Source organism: Wyeomyia smithii, chromosome 3, assembly GCF_029784165.1.
Source record: "Wyeomyia smithii strain HCP4-BCI-WySm-NY-G18 chromosome 3, ASM2978416v1, whole genome shotgun sequence".
NCBI classification, from domain to species: Eukaryota; Metazoa; Arthropoda; class Insecta; order Diptera; family Culicidae; genus Wyeomyia; species Wyeomyia smithii.
In genome coordinates, this window is record NC_073696.1 from 257,958,385 (window position 1) to 257,979,145 (window position 20,761).

At 40.1% G+C, this 20,761-nt stretch overlaps 2 protein-coding genes across 5 annotated transcripts; one reads left to right on the plus strand and one right to left on the minus strand.

Moving 5' to 3' along the window:
• Window positions 1-6,096: 6,096 nt before the first annotated feature.
• Window positions 6,097-16,493, plus strand: LOC129727605 (uncharacterized). Of its 4 annotated transcripts, XM_055685590.1 has the most exons (4): window positions 6,097-6,125; window positions 6,199-6,397; window positions 6,450-6,510; window positions 6,565-16,493. In XM_055685590.1, the coding sequence occupies exon 4, from the start codon at window positions 6,653-6,655 to the stop codon at window positions 16,223-16,225; it is 9,573 nt and encodes a 3,190-aa protein (XP_055541565.1). In that variant the 5' UTR covers window positions 6,097-6,125; window positions 6,199-6,397; window positions 6,450-6,510; window positions 6,565-6,652; the 3' UTR covers window positions 16,226-16,493. The 4 variants fall into 4 exon arrangements, with proteins under 4 accessions (XP_055541565.1, XP_055541566.1, XP_055541567.1 ...); XM_055685591.1 differs by lacking the exon at window positions 6,097-6,125 and having other exon boundaries at window positions 6,133-6,397; window positions 6,569-16,493; XM_055685592.1 differs by lacking the exon at window positions 6,097-6,125 and having other exon boundaries at window positions 6,133-6,391.
• A 325-nt stretch (window positions 16,494-16,818) lies between these two features.
• On the minus strand, window positions 16,819-19,785 carry LOC129729216 (zinc finger protein 502-like). The gene is made up of 5 exons (XM_055687713.1): window positions 19,555-19,785; window positions 18,610-19,491; window positions 18,470-18,495; window positions 17,006-18,117; window positions 16,819-16,942 (listed from the first exon to the last, which is right to left on the minus strand). The coding sequence occupies exons 1-4, from the start codon at window positions 19,690-19,692 to the stop codon at window positions 17,007-17,009; spliced, it is 2,157 nt and encodes a 718-aa protein (XP_055543688.1). The 5' UTR covers window positions 19,693-19,785; the 3' UTR covers window positions 16,819-16,942; window position 17,006.
• Window positions 19,786-20,761: the final 976 nt, after the last annotated feature.

Here is a 20,761-nt window from a genome sequence, read left to right on the forward strand (position 1 = left end):
TAGTGTGCGTAGTTCTACGTCAGTTATGCGGTCTTGTCTTTGATACAACCTCCTACTTTTTAAATGAGAGGCGATTCTTTTTTAAACGACTCTTAAGCAATAAAAACTGATTTTTCTAGCATAAAAATATAATTCGGGACCACTACGGTTCGGTTTCATATCCAATTGAATACAGTAAGGTCTTTTCTACACGTTCTTTTTACGCGAGTTTTTTTCTTAATTACTCAAAAACGGTACAAGATATCGACCTCATTTCAATCTCGTTTTCCGTTTCAGGCCACTAGGTATCATATATCAGTTTTCAAAAAAAATCACAATTTTTGGTGTAAATACTGAAAATTTAAAATATTGAATTTTGGTCTCTAGATTTATCATCTTGACTATCATATTCAAACGAGTTTCAAGCACTTCAAAACGGTTTTCTTCGTTATATTCGCAACTCAAAAAAGTCTTTTTCTCGCGATCCCATATAAAATTGGAACGCATCCCTCGTATAAAAAAAGAACTTACTTGTGTGGTGCTTTAATATTTAAAAGGATCACTGTAAGCATACTGGCGGGAAGTATTTTCTACATATATGAAATACATAACGTTAATACATAAGTGCATTGTGGTTGCCATAATAACCTAACAGTATAGTCGTTACTTGGTGACTTTACTAATAGGACCATAGCAACGACCTTGTTGATTATGCTAAAGATACATAAGCTTTCCTAAAAATCAGCCTACTACTTTGGACTTTACAAGAGGTAAGACGTCTCCCTTTTCGTACTGCATAAGCTGGGTAATTCCTCGAACAGGATATCGGAATTTCACATTACTGTACTTCGTTTTAGACATATTTATCTGCAACTGTCTGGTGTACTGTTTTGCCACCGCCACAGTTGTTCTGCCGACAATATCCATATCATCAGCAAAGCAAACGAATTGGCTGGATTTGTTGAAAACCGTACCCCGCGTGTTGATGTCCGCTCGATTCATTACACCCTGTAGCGCAATGTTGAATAGCAGGCAGGAGAGACCATCACCCTGTCGAATCCACCTGAAATCCGTACAAAGCACTGCGTCCCATCCACCGTTCATGACCTTCCATAGCTCTTTTCGGTTGATAGTGTCATACGCGGCTTTAAAGTCGTGGGGGTTCTATATTCACGGCATTTCTGGAGGATCTGCCGTATGGTAATGATTTGGTCAGCCGTAGACCGTCCTTCCACAACACCGGCCTGATAACTTCCCACAAATCTGTTGGCTATGGGTGAGAAGCGGCGGAAAATAATTTGGGAGAGCACTTTGTAGGCGGCATTCAGGACGGTGATCGCGCGATAGTTCCCACAGTCCAATTTGTCGCCTTTCTTATAGATAGGGCAGACAACTCCATCCTTCCACTCCTCCGGTCTGGAAATTTCCAAATAATAATGATTTCTTTCATCGACCACACCAAAGAAGTTTTTAATATACCTCAACAAGGTAACAATTCAATTAAAAAATTGGAGTTATTATATACGCATTTACATTTTTTGCCCTTTCTTTATCTTTCATTGACGCGCGTTTTGATTTCATCAACAGCTGTCAAAATACAGAAGTAGACATTTTCCCGAATCGTTTGAAATTTTGTTCCCCTGATTACTATTAAAGGAATCGCCGAGTCCGGTGAGTGATTTCAACTATGGACTTCGGTTCATATCACTACAAATCGAATGTTTTCCAGGAATGATAAAGAACGCGAACAGTAGAGCAGATAGGTAATTTTTTGTCGACTTCCTCCAGTTGTTGCTGCAGTGCCGAAATCGAATCCCACGAGAAATACAAAAAGTAAAAATAAAACTTGCTATGCCATTTTTACATGAAAAATAATTTAAAAACTCCATGCATGTTACTTTTCATATAGAATGTATGTTGCAATCAGTATAAATTTTGTGAATCATGTACAATTATGGTTTAAACAGAAAATGTGTTCGTCATACTCGTATGATGCAAGTCTAGTCTAGTCTACACTAACACAGCCAGTACTTGGAAGGATCCTGGAAAATGATATCCACCATTCCTAAAAAAATGATTTCTATACATTTTTCTTGTCGACGGCCAGGCCTACTGTGTAGGGCAATGTAATACAATATAATCCAAGAATGGAGACAATCCGTACCAACCGATCCGTATGTAAAAAGTAATATAATTAGTTGGGAGTGACAAAACTAAAAAAGTACACTCCTTTGTTGACCAACATCCTGGGATGGAACATAAGTAGTTCCCCCTTACGTTCGGGTTTCGAAACCAAGGATATAGCGCCTTTACTCGCTTTCATGCTTCTATTATGAGTGATGCATTGAAAATCAAAAATATGTATGTATGTGATGGAACAAGCTTTGAAGCTCAGTAATATTTCCTTACAAAGTTTCAAAATTTTATTACATTATGCGTATGAAAACTGAAAAGTCATGCGAAATTAGATGTTGTTGCCAGAATTGTTTAAAATAAAATATTGGCAAAGGGTTGCCATATTCACTACTTTTCGCTTTGCGTATCTCTTAATAACACAGTCTCTAGATCAAACCAGCAAGAGAAGCAATGCAAGGTCGAGTGATGGAATACTACGACTCTATGACACTTATTAGAACCGTTTACACAACGATCGAAAAACTAAGAACAGAGGGGAGTTTTTACATAAAAAAATGCATTGAATTACAGCGTTCGAAATCCAGCTTCGAAGATGTCAACCAACGATACTGAGAGATTCTGTTCGCGAAGAAACACTCACGCTCGTAAGTAATAACTCTAAAAAGAGTAACATTTGACGCATTTTCGTAAAAAGTGGAACAACTCTAGAATTGAGTAACTCCACAAATACTCAAAACTGAGTAACACTAGGTGTCTTTAAAAATGAGTCATTATTACTCAAAATTTGAGTACGACATTATTCATTTTTTGGGTACAGTTCAGTTTCATTACTGGCTAGAAATCTGTCACGACCAATAAACGACACCACATATTCATCAATAATTTTACCTTGTAATAATAGTAAACAGTTATGATGCCTTCTGAGACGCACACAATTAAAAAACATGTGTTACAAACTGAAGCACATCATAATCACCTTTCAAAATGGACGTCGTTATATGCGACGTTACTCAGAAAGAAGTTATATAAAGGGAACCCAAAAAGTGAGTCAAAGTTACTCAAAATCAAAAAAGGACTTCTACTCATTTTTTGACGTCTACGAACATCGTTCTAAACTGAGTCAGAGTTGCTCAGTTTATGAGTTATTATTTACGAGCGTGATGAGAATGGAGCGACTTAGCCGTCAGCATGAATTCGACATTTCACGATTGATATTGTTTATTTATTGTTTACCTACCGACCAAGTAGAGTGTGGAATGCCCGATCCGAAGTCCGGTCAGACTGTAATTTATATAGTTCGATTTTATTTCGAACCGAATCGGAACGGAGTTATCCGGGCCAGGAAGTGGACTGGCTAATGCGCCCGAGGTGCTGAATAGTCCGGCCAAAATAAATTTACCTGAACATAAACATGAATCACAAGGATTATATTCATATTGCAGGTTTCTGTTAGAATACTGGGTGAAAATTTGAAGTTTAAAAAAATTAGTGTGTCATTTTTTTGCCCACAATTTGTTTCATCCGAGAAATCAAGAAATGAAAAATACAACTTCTGTTTTGCCGTAAAATTTGAGCCCACCAAAAGATTGAATAATTTATTCTTTTTGGCATATGAGCTCGAGCGTTTTAATTGTTCAGATCTAAGCACGGTTGACTAATATCGTCAGAATTAAAAAAATAACCGCGAATTTTAAATATTCTCTATTTTGCCACCCGCGAATTTTCAACTTTTTTGCCGCGAATTACCACTGTCTCTAACTACAAGGTATACAGCCCTAGGGTTGTATGAAATGGTGACGTGGGACTAAACACTGAAATTAGGGGATCATTTGTTACAAAATATACAGAGTCTGCAGACAGAATCAATGTGATTGCTCAGCGACTATACGTATTTTTATTTTCAGCCTCCCCTGGAAATCAATTTTTGAATTATATTCAACAACATTCGAAAGAATATCGTTTATATCTGACGATATTATGCCTGTAGTATTTTTTTGTACGAACAACATGTATTTGACAAGGCACAAGCATATCGTGCTTATTGAAGAAGCACCAAGAATTTCTCGTAATGCGCCGAAATCAGAATTAACTCTATATCCTCAAAAACCAAATCCAATAATACTTACAATATCGTAATGAATGTTTTTGTCTTATTTAGCTCTGATTAAATCAAATTTATAATATGGATCTTGCTTTCAAAATAATGTGGAAGCCCTTACAAAGGTTCATTAATTGGCAAACATAAGAAGATATGTTAAGCAAAATTATTAACAAGTTCCAGCAAAAAATCGTAGCAATCCACGTTTTTTGCTTGAAATTTTTTTTAATTTGCCTACAACTACACTCGCTGTATTACGAAGACAGCTAATATACGTTTATTATTGTAAAGCTTAGAATAATAATATATCATCTAACAATTTTGAACTGTAAAAAGAGATTCTGAATGAATCTTAGTAAATGAACAAAAAAATCACAAGCATTCACAGGCTTTTACTATAAATGTATATATTTAGAAATTTTTTCTTTCGATACTATCCGGTTACGATTATTTAGTGAATATTGAAGATAAAATTAAATAAATATCCGTTGCAAAAGTTTACAATTCTTGCTAAGTAATTTATGGCAATCATATTTATGAAATAAACTTTCAATCACCATCCACAGCAGCATTGCAGTTTTTCCTCGATTGCACACGTATAGAAATGTACGAACAAAAGTGTACCACTGCAATTCGAATAGTACCGCTGCAGTACGAATAGAAGTGTACCACTGAAATGTACGAATAGAAGAGTACCGCTGCAATCGTAGGCGACGAGAGACCTGCGGTTCTTTACTCCACTGGTACTGTTGCTTTTACCAGCATGTTTTCTTCCAAGACATCAGTTTTTATTAGGTTTTGAATGCAGGTTTAGAAATTTGTTCAAGAATGGGGATTGTTTCAAACTTTCCAGAAAACGTTTACCTTCGGGACATCATATTAGTCTAAGCTCATAGAAGCAAAATCAGATTGACCTATTGGGACGGGGAGACTCTGTCGATTTTTATTTCGATATTGATACAGAGAATATCACAGGGAACGGATGGTGTCCATTCACGTCGTCTGTGCTAGGAATGCTCGCATGTAATTGGTTCATTATTCGCGTAAAGTTGTTATTGAAACTTTTCATCAATTTTACCGCTTAGTAATGAAATTAGAGTTATATCTAGCATATTACAAAATTGTTGTACATTTTATCTATCCAACAACATATTGGTTATTGTTATCCATCATGTGGTTATGCTGTTATTAGCGTTTGAAATCTGACGCAACATTTGCCAGTTTCATTTCCAATTTTACAGAATGCATCTCAGTATAGTAAACAAAGACGTAGTCCCACGTCAAAAAAAAAACTGGAGACTATTCAATAACGCTTATATGCTTATATTTAGAATTTTAATTATAACGCGTGGGAGAGCTAAGCCCCCGGTAACTCCCTTGGGGCCTGCTGAGGTTTTGCTCAAATTTGTGCCCAAAAAAAGATAATGGTTTTTTTCCTGCTAGTAGATGGTATCCCTAAGCGCATCTCATAATTATCTAAGAAAATGATATAATTTATTATAAACTTTTTATTTAAAAAATAAAAGCAACGGCGAGTTTTCTGTGTTTACGAGAAAAATAACAGAAAAGAACAAAAACATTGAGTTCAGCTTCATAAGCTGTAAATCAACAAAATTGTTTGTCGGTGTAAAGACATTTTTTTCGCGGAACGTAAAGTTATTCGAAAGAACGACCTGCAGAGAAAAATAAAAATAATAGTCATCCTTTTGGAAAAATTGAATTATATTGACCTAAACAGCGAAAACATTCAGGATTAAGTAAATAAACATAAATTTACGTTGTTTTTACGTGTTCGCTTGGTAAATCATTTTCGAGTGTGGCATACTTGGACACGTCTGAAATTAGCGTGTAAGAGTAAGGCTTTTTTGACATTTCGTTTTATATTTTCGTTCTTCACGGAATGGATAATTAGGTATACATTCAAGATTCACTTTTTTCACTAGAAATTAAGGATTGATATCGTTTATTTGTATAATAACCTAAAGGTATTCTAAAAAAATCAACGACTTGTTATCGTGAAGCCTTCGTTTATGCTCAACTGCAACGATAAACTGCTGAAAACCAAAATTTATGCAGAAAACAAGTCAAACAACAAGGAAATTATGGATGGCAACTCAATTGTCAAGTGAAATTTTTCATTTTCGGGGAAGTTTGATGTTTTAGAATGTTTTCTTAAACGTAAAGGTAACATCCAAATATGACATACATAGAAAAAAAAATCTAATATATATTCCAGGAATGTCATCATTATTCAAACCAAAATATTCGCAACCAGATATCAACCTGCAGCCATAGCGGTAAGTATCCTTTCGAACATTATCATATAATAAATAAAACCTACCTTGTTGTAGATAGGATATGAAAATGTTCAAGGGTTAAATGGTCTAAATCACAAAATAAAGCATAGACCATCAGCAATAGAAATCAGTAAGTTCTAAAATGGAGCGTTCAGGAATTGTTGAATCGAAAGCGGATGTTGTGAGTGCTGAACCTGAACAAGCGGAAGCCCAATGCGAACGTGAAAATATTTTGATTAAGCAACAAACAGCTACAAATTCCAAGCAACAATGTCGTGACAATTACACTCACAAATGTCCAAAGTGTGATAAAAAATTCGCTAACAGACCTAATCTACGGCAACACATGTTATGCCACATCAAGGAGCTACCCCACAAGTGCACGATCTGTGACAAAGGGTTTAAAACTACCACTCTACTAAAGTATCACTCACGTATTCACACTGGAGATATGCTGAAGTGTGAAGTATGTGGCAAAGAATTTACCAGGACAGCCATGTGGAATCGTCACATGGCGGAGCACCGTGAAGCCTTGAACACGTGCAAAATCTGTGGGTCTAAATATACTCACAAACCACGTCTGCGTAAACACATGGCGCAGATACACGGAATCACGGAGATTGATGATGATGATTATAACAGCGAACAAATGACTAATACCAATGAAATCGACGAATTAGCCTCCAAATCTGAAGAGCAAATACCCATTTCCCAGACTCACGGTGGTGAAAATGCCGAGGTTGGAGACACGAAATGGTGTTCAATTTGCAATAAACATGTTGCTAATCTTAACAGACATTCAGGCGTACATTCGGGCGAGCGGCCTTTCGAGTGTGATCACTGCGGTGTAGCGTTCACTTACTATAGGAACCTAAGACGCCACTATTTGCTCCATTCAGAAGAACGACAACATAAATGTGAAATTTGCGGCAAAAGTTATGTAACTGCGATGTCGCTCAGATATCACAGCCGTATTCATACTGGCACTAGGGACTTTCCTGGACCAAATCCCGATGCTGCGGAAAAACTACACCCATGTACACAATGTGATAAAATCTTTAAGACTTCATACAATCTTCGGCGGCATTTTTCGTCCCATAAAGGTGATCTAGCTTACGAGTGCAATATTTGTAATAAAACGTTTGTGACCGCAACGTTGCTTGAGAATCATTTGCGCATCCACACTGGCGACCTGTTCAAATGTGAAGTCTGCGGTAGAGAATTCAATAACATTGATAACTGGATGCGTCACATGGCCACGCATAGTGATACAGCGCATACGTGCAACGTTTGTGGGAAAATTCTCTCCGATAAATACACTTTGGAGAGGCACTTTGCTCGATTTCACCCACTACAAAAGAAGGAAAGGTGTACAATTTGCACTAAAGAAGTGTACAACCTTAAGCATCATGAAGCCGCTCACAAAAGCCTTTACAAGTGTGACCAGTGCGATAGAGCGTTCACTTTCCGTAAAAGTCTTAAGCGTCACCTCTTGCTGCATGATGCATACCTACGGCACAAGTGCGAGATTTGCGACAAAAGTTATGCAACTGCAGACTCACTCAGGTACCACTTCATGACCCATATAGACAATCCGATTCGAGAAGGTACTACGTCTAAATCGAGCGAGTTACCTCCGGAAATTTCCTCGGAAAGTACTATTTATGTGGACGAAAATGGGTCACTAATGAATATGATCAGGGGTGAGCTCGACGCCGAACAGACTGTAAAAGTTGAGAATCAAGACGTAAATTTAGAAGATATTATTCATCTAACAGATGTAAGTGACAGAGGGGTTGAGTTTGAAATAGCTGCCTACAACGATGATACTGTGGGAGAGGATGGACCGCAGCATGAAAGTGAACGTAACGCTTTCAATGATTCACGCGCCGGTATAATCGAGAATGAAATGGTACATGAAGAGCAACAGATTGTGAAACTTGAAGAACAGGAGCTGATCGTGGAGGAAAATGTTTCTATGGTGACAGATCCAGAGGGCACAGTCGATGATATGACAGGAGTGGGTGAAAACAACAAACCAAGAAGTAAACGTAATCGCAAAAATAAACTTAACCCTCCAACATGTGGGCAGTGTTCCCTAACCTTTGTTAACAACTATAGTCTTCGACGGCACATTTCTACGAAGCATATCAACAAAACCACTAGACGCAGACCAGAGGATATTTACGAGTGTGACAAATGCGATAGAGCGCTCTCCACACGTGCCAGCTTCAAACGTCACTATTTGACTCACGACATCGTACGACCGTATGCGTGTGAGATATGCGACAAAAGTTATACGACTGCATGGACACTCAAGAACCACCTCCAGTCTCATATGGTTAATCAGGAGCAAGAAGGCAGCTATGAGCTAGAAGCAACAGATGTCGAACCCTTACAGAGTACCAATGATGTAGATGATAATGTTCCACTTGTGCATATGATTAAAAAGGAAATCGTTTCGGAAGAAACTTATTACGCACAGACCGCGCAACTTGAACAGGAAGAGCTGAATGTAGAAGATATTCATGTAGCTGACATAGAGTACAAAAGTGACACGTATGCAGATGGTATAACAATCGGTCAGTTTATGATTGTAAACGACGAAGGTAACAGAGAGCAGACCAATGCAAACAGTGTCGACAAAAGAGTGGGAGAAAATGAGCACGACAATCGACCAGGGCATATTGAAGGCATCGATGAAGAAGCTGCTACGAGTTTTATTCTTCAACGACATTTTTTAGGAGTACATATCAACAGAAAAGCTGATAAACGTGAACGCTCAATCCTACGCCCTTACAAGTGTGACCAGTGCGATAGAACGTTCACACGAAAATTCAGCGTCAAACGCCACATTGAAGTAGTACATTCTGACAGTCGTGACCATAAATGCACGATATGTGGCCACACTTTTACTGCTGCACCGGATCTCCAATCGCACTTCCTGGCTCATATTGAAAATCGAGAGGAAGTAAGCAGGTACGAGCGCAAGGCAACCGATGTCGAGCCCTCTAAACGTACTACTATGGTTGTTAGTGAGAATGTTTCACTTGTGGATGTGATCAAAAACGAAATCGTTTTAGAAGAAAATAATGGCGACAACAGTTACAAGAATACTGAAGATACGACAACTGTAAACGACGACGATAACGCAGAGCCGACTAATGCACAAGATATCAACAAAACAGTAGGAGTATACCAGCTTGGTCATGAATGTTCACAATGTGATAAAACCTTTGCCTCTCCGTTCACTCTTCGTCGGCATCGTTTACTGCTTCACGGCAGCAGAGCTACAAACTACACATGCAGACATGCATCCACCTTGATTTCAAGCACTTGTGCCCAATGTCCTTACAGGTGTGACCAATGCGGTAGAGCGTTCGACTTGCGTAGAAGCCTGAGAAGGCATTATTTTCTTCATTTCGCCAAACTACTGTATCAATGCAAGATATGCAACAAGAGTCATACGTCTGCAGCTGCACTCAGGTTACACAACTGGTCCCACGCTGGTTATCAAGGGAAACGAAGAGGCAGACCAAGGCACGTTGATCGTGATAAGTTTAATAGCAAACTTCATTCAAACATAATTTTCGAGCGTGATAGTAAATGCCCATACAAGTGTGGCCGGTGCAATAAGTCTTTTGCACATTATTCCAGCGTCAAGCGACATCTTTCATTGTATTGCCCCTTGCGAGAGCATAAATGTACGATATGTGGCCAAAGTTTTACGACTGCGTCGTTTCTCAAGGTGCATTTCCTGTCTCACACTGAAAATCAAGATCAAGTAGGCGACGATGAGCGTGAGGCAACAGATGTCAATGAGAGTGTTCCACTTGTGGATATAATCAAGAACGAAATCGTTTCGGAAGAAAATTATTGCGCACAATCTGTGCAAGTTGCAAATGAAGAGTCGAATATAGAAGTTGATATAAGAGACAACTGTTACAAGAATGCTGAAGATACGACAACCGGTCAGACTACGATTGTAAACGACGACGGTAACGCGGAGCCGACCAATGCAAACGATATTGACGAAACGTTAAAAGATTATGAACGTGAACATAAATGTTCAGAGTGTGATAAAACCTTTGCCTCTTCGTTCACTCTTCGTCGGCATCGATTACTGCTCCACGGCGGCAAAACAAACTACACATGCAGACATGCAGCGACCTTGGGTTCAGGCACTTGTGACCAATGTCCTTACAGGTGTGACCAATGCGGTAGAGCGTTTGCATTGCGTAACAGCCTGAGAGGGCATTATTCTCGTCATTTCACCAAACGACTGCACCAATGCAAGAAATGCAACACGAGTTATAGGTCCTCGACTGCACTCAGGTTACACATCCGGTCCCACGCTGGTAAAGGAAAACGAAGGCGGATTGATCTTCATTCAAACATAACTGTCGATTATGATAGTAAATATCCATACAAGTGTGACAAGTGCAATAAGTCTTTCACACATTATTCCAGCGTCAAACGACACCTTTCACTATATTGCATCTTCCGAGACCAAAAATGTACGATATGTGGTCAAAACTATACGACTGCGTCGTCTCTCAAGTTACATTTCCTGTCTCACACTGAAAATCAAGATCAAGTAGGCAGCGATGAGCGTGAGGCAACAGATTTCGAGCCCTCTCAAAGTACTACTAATGATGCTGATGAGAATGTTCCACTTGTAGATATAATCAAAAACGAAATCCCTTCGGGAAAAAATTATTACGCACAATCTGTGCAAGTTGCAAACCAAGATTCGAATGTAGAAGCTGTGACTACCCTTTTTCGTCAAAGGCGTAATTTCTCAGTTGATGTCAGCAAAACAGTCCTGAGATGCAAACATGTAACCACCCTGACATTCGGCACATGTGACCAATGTCCTCACAAATGTGACCAATGCGGAAAAGCGTTCGCAGCGGGTAGCAGCTTGAGAAGTCATTATTTACACCATTACTCCAATAGAAAACATCAATGCGACATATGCGACAAGAAACATACGTCAGCACGGGCACTCAGGTTACACATCCGGTCTCACTATGTGCACCGTTATAGACGTAAAAAACGCACTTACAACTGCGACAAGTGTGGGAAAATTTTCACAAGACGGGCAAACGTCAAACGTCATCTTTTGCTGTATTGCAACTCTCGATATCATAAATGCACGAACTGCGACAAAAGTTTTATTTCTGCATCATCCCTAGAGTTGCACTTCCGGTCTCACGTTGAAAATCAGCAGCAGGATGGCAACGATGTCGGGCAGTCTGAGAGTACTACTATTGGTGAAGTAGAAAAAGTTGCACTTGACGATATGATCGGAAAAGAAAACGTTGCGGAAGAATACTATAGTGGACAATCTGTGCAACCTTCAAATCTAGAGCTGGATAGAAAAGATATTTTCGTAGCTGATATAAAGGACGAAAATGACAAGAATGAAGAAGGTACGACAACTGGCCAGATTATGATTGTCAACAACAAAGGTAACACGAAGCCGACCAATGCAAATGATACCTACGAGATCGTAGGAAAATATGTGCAGGATAATGGTGTTAAAGGCAGCAATTTCACATGTTCAAAATGTGATCAACACTTTATTTCTATGTATAGCCTGCGTCGACACCATTTGTTGCTTCATGGCAACAGTACAGCCTACAAATGCAGGCATGTGGCCAGCCTGGCATTTGGCACTTGTGCACAATGTCCTTACAAATGTGACCAATGCGGCAGAGCGTTCGAATTGCGTAACAGCTTGAGAAGTCATTATTATCGTCATTTTGCCAAACGACCGCACCAGTGCAAGATATGCGATAAGAGTCATACATCCGCATCGGCACTCAGGTTGCACTTCGAGTCTCACGCTGTCCAACGGAAACGAAGAGGAAGACCGACGCGCACTAAAAATGCTATTAAACCCACCCACAAGTGTGACCAGTGTGGTAAAGCTTTCACACGACGTGAAAGCGTTAAACGCCATCTTCTACTGCATTGCAGTGCTCGAGACCATGAATCTCTGAAATTGCGCCTCCAGTCCTACATGGGAAATCAGCAACAAGAAGAACGCGAGGCAACCGTTGTCGAGCCCTCTGTAAGTACTACTATCGAGAAGGAAGAAATCTATTGCGCACAAACTGTGCAACCTTCAAATGCAGAGCTGGATATAAAAGATATTCACGTAGCTGAAGACACCGATGAGCACGAGGTAACCGTTGTCGAGCCATCTAAGATTACTACTATCGAAAAGGAAATTGTTGCAGAAGGATACTGTTGCGCACAAACTGTGCAACCTACAAAAACAGAGCTGGATATGAAAGATGTTCACGTAGTTGAAGACACCGATGAGCGCGGGGCAACCGTTGTCGAACCCTCTGAGAGTAATTCGATCGAAAAGGAGATTGTTGCGGAAGAAATCTATTGTGCACAAACTGTGCAACCTTCAAATGCAGAGCTGAATATACAAGATTTTCACGTAACTAAAGACACCGATGAGCGCAAGGCAGCCGTTGTCGAGCCCTCTGAGAGTACTACTATCGAAAAGAAAATTGTTGCAGAAGAATACTATTGCGCACAAACTGTGCAAGTTACAAATGCAGAGCTGGATATAAAAGATATTCACGTAGTTGATAAGAATGCAGAAGATACGACAACTGGCCAGATTCTGATTATAAACGACGAAGAACCAGAACATACGCAAAACAATGATGGTAGACCTAGTCTTAAATGTTTAAAATGTGACAAACTCTTTGTTTCTACTTTTAACCTGCGTCGACACCATTTGTTACTCCATGAAAGTAAACCATTTTACAGATGCAGGCATGCACTCGGCACTTGTGACCGATGTCCTTACAAATGTGACCAATGCGATAGAGCTTTCGCATCGCATACTAGCCTGGAATACCACTATTCACGTCATTCTAGGACCCAAGGACTGCACCGATGTGAGATATGCGACAAGAATCACATGTCCGTATCGGCACTTAGGTTGCACTTGAGAACTCACGTTATTCAACCGAAACGAAGAGCAAGGGATGGTGATAAATCTAACGTCAAACGTGAACGTCCCAAGTGTCCCAAGTGTGATATAGCTTTCACACGACGTGAAAGTGTCAAACGCCACCTCAAGCTGCATTGTGACTCTCGCGACCTTAAATGCACGATATGCGACAAAAGTTTTATTACTGAATCGTCTCTAGATTTGCACTACTACCGATCTCACCCTGAAGATCAGGAGCAAGAGGGTAGCTATGAGCGCGTGGCAACAGATGTGGAGCCCTCTGAGAGTGCTACTATTGGTAATGGAAAAAACGTTCCACTTGCAGATATGATCGAAAAGGAAATCGTCGCAGAAGAATACTATTGCACACAAACTCAGCAATTTTCAAATGCAGAACTGGGTATAAAAGATATCCACGCAGCTGATATAGAAGACAAGAGTGACAAGAATACAGAAGGTGGCCAGATTATGATGGTAACCGAGAAAACAGACAAGAATGAAAAAGTTACGACAACTGGCCAGATTATGATAGTCAACAACGAAGGTAACACGAAGCCGACCAATGAAAACGATACCGATAGAACGGTGAGAGGCGGTAAACGTGTTCTGAAATGTTTTGAATGCGATAAAACCTTTGCCTCTGCGTATACTCTTAATCGACATCGTTTGCTGCTTCATGAAAGCAGAACAAACTACACGTGTAGGCATGTACCTGCCACGGCATTCGGCCACTGTGACCAATGCCCTTACAAATGTGACCAATGCGGTAGAGCGTTCGCATTGTGTAGCAGTCTGAAAAATCATTATTTATGTCATTTCACGAAAGAACGACATCAATGTGAGATATGCGACAAGAGTCATTCGTCCGCATCGGACCTCAGGGTGCACTTCCGTTCTCACGATGTCCAACGGAAACGAGTAGGCAGACCAAAGCGTATTGATCGTGACACGTCCAGTGGCGAGCTTCATTCAAACGATTCAAACATAATCTTTGAGCAGGGTAGTGAACGCCCGTACAAGTGTAATTACTGCAACAAGTCTTTTACACGACGTACCAGCGTCCAACGCCACCTTTTACTGCATTGCGACGCTCGAGACCGTAAATGCACGATATGTGACAGAAGTTTTATGTCTGCGACGTCTCTTAGGTTGCATTTACGATCTCACAGTGGAAATCAGCAGCAAGAAGACGGCGATGAGCTCGAGGCAACAGATGTTGAGCCCTCTGAGAGTAGTATTAGTGAAAAAGCTGATGATCCACATGTGGATATAATCCAAAGGGAAATCGTTGCGGAAGAATACCCTTACGAACAAAATGTGCAACCTGCAAATGAAGAGTTGGATATAAAGGACGAAAAAAACAAGACTGCAGAGGATATGACAACTGGTCAGCTGACCAATTCAAACAGTACAATACAATATGAGCAAGATAATAGTGGTGAAGGCGAAGGTTTCAAATGCCTTACATGTGGTAACACGTTCGTTTCTACAGATACTCTTCGTCAGCATCATTTGATGGTCCACGGCAGTGAAATATCCTACAATTGCATGCATGTAAATCCGGCGACATTTGGCACTTGTGACCAATGTCCTTACAAATGTGATCAATGCGGTAGAGCGTTCCCGTTGCGTAGCAGCCTGAAAACTCATTATTCAACTCATTTCACCGAAATACGACATCAATGCGAGATATGCGACGAGAGGCATACATCCGCAGCGGCACTCAAGTTGCACTTTCTTTCTCACGCTATCCATCAGCGACGAAAGGGAAGACCAAGGAACAATTATAAATGTACAAAATGTACTAGAACTTTTGCTTCAAAGAAAGGCCTTCGACACCATCTCTTTACATTTCATATCAATGAAAGAAATTCTGTCCAGCGGTCTTACAAGTGTGACCAGTGCGATGAGGCTTTTACACAACATCAAACGTTGCTGAGGCATTATTCACGCAGCCATACTGACAATCCGAAGAAGTGTGACATCTGCCACAAAGAGTTCAACCTACTATCTGAACTGAAAAGTCACCTAACAACACACGGCGGAAATCTACTAATTTGCAATACCTGTGGAAAAACCTTCTCAAAGCATCATGCTCTGCAGAAGCACCTTGCTTTTTATCACTCGATCAAAACCAAGAGACCAAGGAAACAATGCAACATCTGCAACCAATTTGTCACTAACCTCAGCAGTCATCTTGCCACACACTCTGGCGAACAGCCTCACGTTTGTGGCGTGTGCGGTAAAAAATTCACCTTTCATCAAAGTCTTCGACGTCACTCCTTGCTGCATTTAAGCGAACGACCACATAAATGTGAGATATGTGGTAAAGGTTTCATCACCGTAACCGGTCTAAAATACCATTTCCGCATTCACACTGGCGAGCAGTTGACGTGCGATATTTGTGGCCGAGGATTGGCTACGGCTTCTGACCTGAAACGCCATATGGCCACCCATGAAGCACCGAAATTTGACTGTAAAGTTTGTTATATTAAGTTCCGTACGAGTTACGGAGTGCTAGCGCATACTTGCAGAGGAACCCAAACTAGCAGAAACGAGTCAACAATAGCCACTAGTGAATGTTCACGAGACACGGTAGAGGGAATTACGCTAGATGAAGGCGTCACTGATCAACAGGTTATACCTGCCGGTTCCGAGTCCCGTCCGGAGGAGATTGGATCCTTAAAGCCTAATGAGAACGTCGTGAACAATGTTTTCAAAACCCTCTAAATCTTTAATCAGGGTCAACGTAATGTGAATAAGTCTAGTAGGATTAAGAGATTGTTGCAGCAGAACTGGAATTTACTGAGTAACTTCGCTCAAATAATACGTTTCCAGGGCCACCACAGATTCAGCAGTCTCCAGGAAGTTCATAAATATCAAGAGAGAAAATTTGCTTAGAGATAAAGAGCAAGTTTGAAACTGCTTCCAACTTATAGTATTGTCCTTATTAAACTAAAATATTAAGTGATGATAAACCCATAAAAATATCTCAAAATATCGAGAGTTGCCTATAGATTCCTGAAGAAGATCCGAAAGTAGAATAAGATTTCGACCAGTACATCTCTAGCTTCATAAGGGTTTACAGATTGAATAAGACGATATTTATAAATGACTTTTTGTACTTGCGTTCTTCGTTGAAGCTCCTGTTGGTCAACAACAATTGAAATTGTCCTTCCATGGTCGTTTCTAGTTGAATTTCAGTATAAAAATCTTGAAACCTAGTAGAAAAAAAAATGTCTGCTTGAAACGATCCAGTGTTAAGTTTGTCATTGATCTTTATAATCACACTAATTCTAAAAAAAAACTTCACGAAAGTTGGATCTCACGTCTGTATGTTTATTTGCATACGTATCACATCAAATCTGGTTCTACCTTTTCAACACTCACTAACTCCTCCAGTACGGGGGTTCCGTTTCGCACCATCCTGTTATCACCGATAAACATCTGCAAGATCGAACTGCATTATACTAATTTAAGCTATACAAGTAGTATTAGCAAATTTACCACGTTATTCAAGATTGCCTTTGACCAGACAGTCACCGTTGGGCGAATGCCGTTGATGTCGTTTGAGACTAGCCACGAAAGTGAACGATTCGTTGCACTTATCACATGTGTAACGTCGCCTCCCAATTAAGTTTTGTTCCGTTTCTTTGGTACACTTTTTTGGTTGCTTTGATCCCCTCCTCTCAGCCAAATGAGTTTCGCAATGCTGCAGCAACCTTCCCTTCGATCTAAAAACTTTTCCACACTTATCGCAGTGAAACCTTTCTTTACCAGGCATAATCAAGTCGTACTCATCTTCTGCTGGTGCACCTGTGCTACTACTCCCTTTGTCTGCTTTTATTCCGTGCGTCCGACGCTTGTGCTTTCGTATACCAACTTTGCCAGCATATTTCCTCAAACAAATATCACACTCCAGCATGCCCTCTTGGTGAGTCGCTACGTGTCGTTTTAGTTCAGCAGGAATGATGAAATCCTTGTCGCAAATGGTACACTTCAACAGATCACCGGTGTGGATCCGGGAATGATACTTTAACAAGGTGGAGCTTTTGAATGCTTCCCCACAGGTGTCGCAATTGAATGCCAGGACACCGGTATGAGTAAGCTGATGTCGGTACAGGTTTTGCTTGAGATTGAACCGTTTGTTACAGTTATTGCATTGGTACGGTTTTGAACCAGTATGAATGAGAAGATGCTGCATTAGGTTGGCTACATATTTGCCACATTTCTTACATTTACGCTTGGGCGGTCTTCGTTTCTCATGTTCATGGCCATCATCGATTTTTTGGTTGACTTCTTGACGTTTTTTGTTGTTGAAGGTTTCACTTATTTCAAAACTTTTGTCATAAGTGTTATCATAAGTTTTCCCGCATTGGGTGTCCTCCGGTGGCACATTGTGTCCTGGCGGCACACTTACTTCCAAGTGGTCGTTAACTTTTTCGTACGTTGTTTCAAAGCCGGTGATATGCGATCGTAAATCAGTCTCGACGTTCCGTTCGTTTGTTGATTTTTGCTCCCAATCGGCTAGTTTCGTAGGTTCAATGTCGATTATATGAATGCTTGGTTTACTTTCACCGTCGGAGTCATCATAAACTTCTATTTTGATTACTGTATTCATCCTAATTTTTCAGACAAAATTGAGGTTCAGCAGGAATAAGTTTTTTACTTGCTTTTTGACTTTATAGTTTACACGCTAAGAAAAATAATACAAAGGAGGTGAAAATTACTATGGGCGTTACAGACATACAGGCGGTGTTATCGCCGTTATCACTAACAATAGACTCTTTTGCGAATATTTATTTTAAATAAGTTTGGTAACCAGGAAGAATTAATTATATTAAATATGTACTCGAAAAAAAATCCAGTTTCTGGCTAATGTTGGATATATCCTTTGTCTAGCTTCAAGTTTTTCTGTTTTCAACGTAACTTCTCTTCTGTCTCACGAGGTGTGACATTCAACATTCAACTCACCTAACGAGAAACGAAACACTCACTGGCTTCAAACGCAAAAAAAAAAAAAACATTATAAACTCACACATTCTAGACAACGTAGTTTATTAAAATTTGATCGAAACGCATTGAATTATACTAAAATCAGTGCTTACATCCTACACTGGTTCCTCGTCCCGGTCACCGTCTTCCAGTTTAACGGCACCGGTTGTGATATCCGTCACTTCCGCATTTGCTGATGCTGCAAGCGCCTTTTTTACCGGATCTCGCTTGTGTTTCTTCCGCAGGTGGTACGTTAAACTACTACAGCGGAAGAATTCATCCCCACAAAGGTCACACTTATAAGGCCGCTCCCCAGCGTGTACCCGCTTGTGGTGTGTATAGTCGGTACTGCGAGAAAACTCCTGGCCACAGATTTCGCATTTGTGCGGTCTTTCACCGGTATGCAGTCGCCTATGTTCAACCAGGTGCGTATTGCGGAGGAAGTCTCGACCGCAGATATCGCACTTGAACATCCGTTCGCCTGTATGAGTACGCATGTGTTGCGTCAAGTGGCTCGTCTTGCGAAACTCTTTACCGCAGATCTCACATTTGCGGGGCCGTTCATTTAAATGACTCCGTCTATGGTGCGTTAACTCACTGCACCTAATGAAACGATTGCCGCAAATATCACAGCGGAAAGGCCGATCTGAAGCATGGGTTCTCATGTGGTACGTCAAATCATACTGCTGTTGGAAGTCCTTGTTGCAGATGTCGCATTGAAAGTTTAAACGGTCCTGCTGGGGTTCCGAGGACTCCTGCGGAGGCTGATTCACATTTGGATCTATAACGGGTGTCTCTTTTTTGATTTGTGCCGTCGAAAGTTTGTCAACTGTAGGTACTTGCTCTGTCGGAATGCTAATCATGAACTGGAAATTTGGTTTTTTAGTTTTTTTCAAGATATCCTCGGACTTCAGACAACGTTGCCGAAAACGAACCGCAATGGTCAAATCGCTCAGGCAACTCTCGCATATGCTTTTAGGATAATGATCATTCTCTAAAACCTAAAACAGAATACGGTGATTATTAATGTAATTTTATACAAATAAAAAAATAGGTAACAGTACCCAAACTCCAACAGCGGTAGACACCAAATCCCTTATCTGAGTGCTAAACTCTTGTATTGTTTCAAATACACTTGTCATAATAGAACTATGTGATAAGCAACACCGGCACCGTTCGCTTGTTACAAAAACTTCAGACATTCTGGCTGTAGAATTAAAATGCTCTTATATTTTTCTAAATAAGTTCGCAAAAAAAGTATTAACTAGTTCTATGCTGTTGTCGTCTGCCGTTATTCAGCTTTTAGTACAGCAAATGACGTTTAACTTGGCACGAGACAATCTACACGCTAGTGAAATGTAACTCATAAGTTGAGTTGTTTAGCATTTACCCTAATGTCGAATTTGTTCTTTGCGGAGCTTGTAGAAGAATCGGATTTGACTGCAGAATCGGTGCACCCTCACAAAAACACACTCGATGTAGTTTTTTTAAAGTTTGATTAACGAGCTTGCGTTATATTTCAATGTGATCTGATTTTCAAGCTATCGGATGAAGAAATTTCACCGCTTATTGAGTAAAAAACGGTGCATAAATGCTGACACTGGAAAAAGGAAAGAAACTTCAATGATATTTACTGTGGAATGCGAATTTTTTTTTGCTAATTACACTTGTGATATCGCCGAACAAATCTGTTGAAGATCTGCCAATTGGGTTGAACTTATCTACGAATTAAAGTATTTCTGCGTTTTTTTGAATTTGTTTCTACACTCCTCTGCTGGTCCTATTTCTTGAAGGAAGTCGGCGTAGAAAGTCATTAATTTACTCTGCAGATTACGATTTGCAGCTGCTTTGGCATCGCGCTTCGCGGCTTGAATAATACGCTCCATTTTTCCTTATCTGTCACCTTGTGCACATTGTCCAGAGCCACTTCATTGATCTGATGGCAGAGGTTTTATTCTTTTCGGTCATTTTCTCGGATCACGGTCTTTTTCCACTACTTGGTTGGTATTTGTTTTCTTTGGGTTTGTAGGCTGACCAGATTTTCTCGGGATGAAAACGGGACAAATGGGTTAAAAAAACGGGACACATGATAAGATTGATTTTCAACAATTTTTATTACCAAAGCATTCAAACGTTGCTTTGATGAAACTTTCCGATCCTGTACGATACTTAGCGTTTGATGAAATTTAGGTAGAAGAATGGGATTTTTGGCAATAACGTCCTGAAATTTGTCACATGGATTTTGACTAACAATTATCATGATCTCAACAT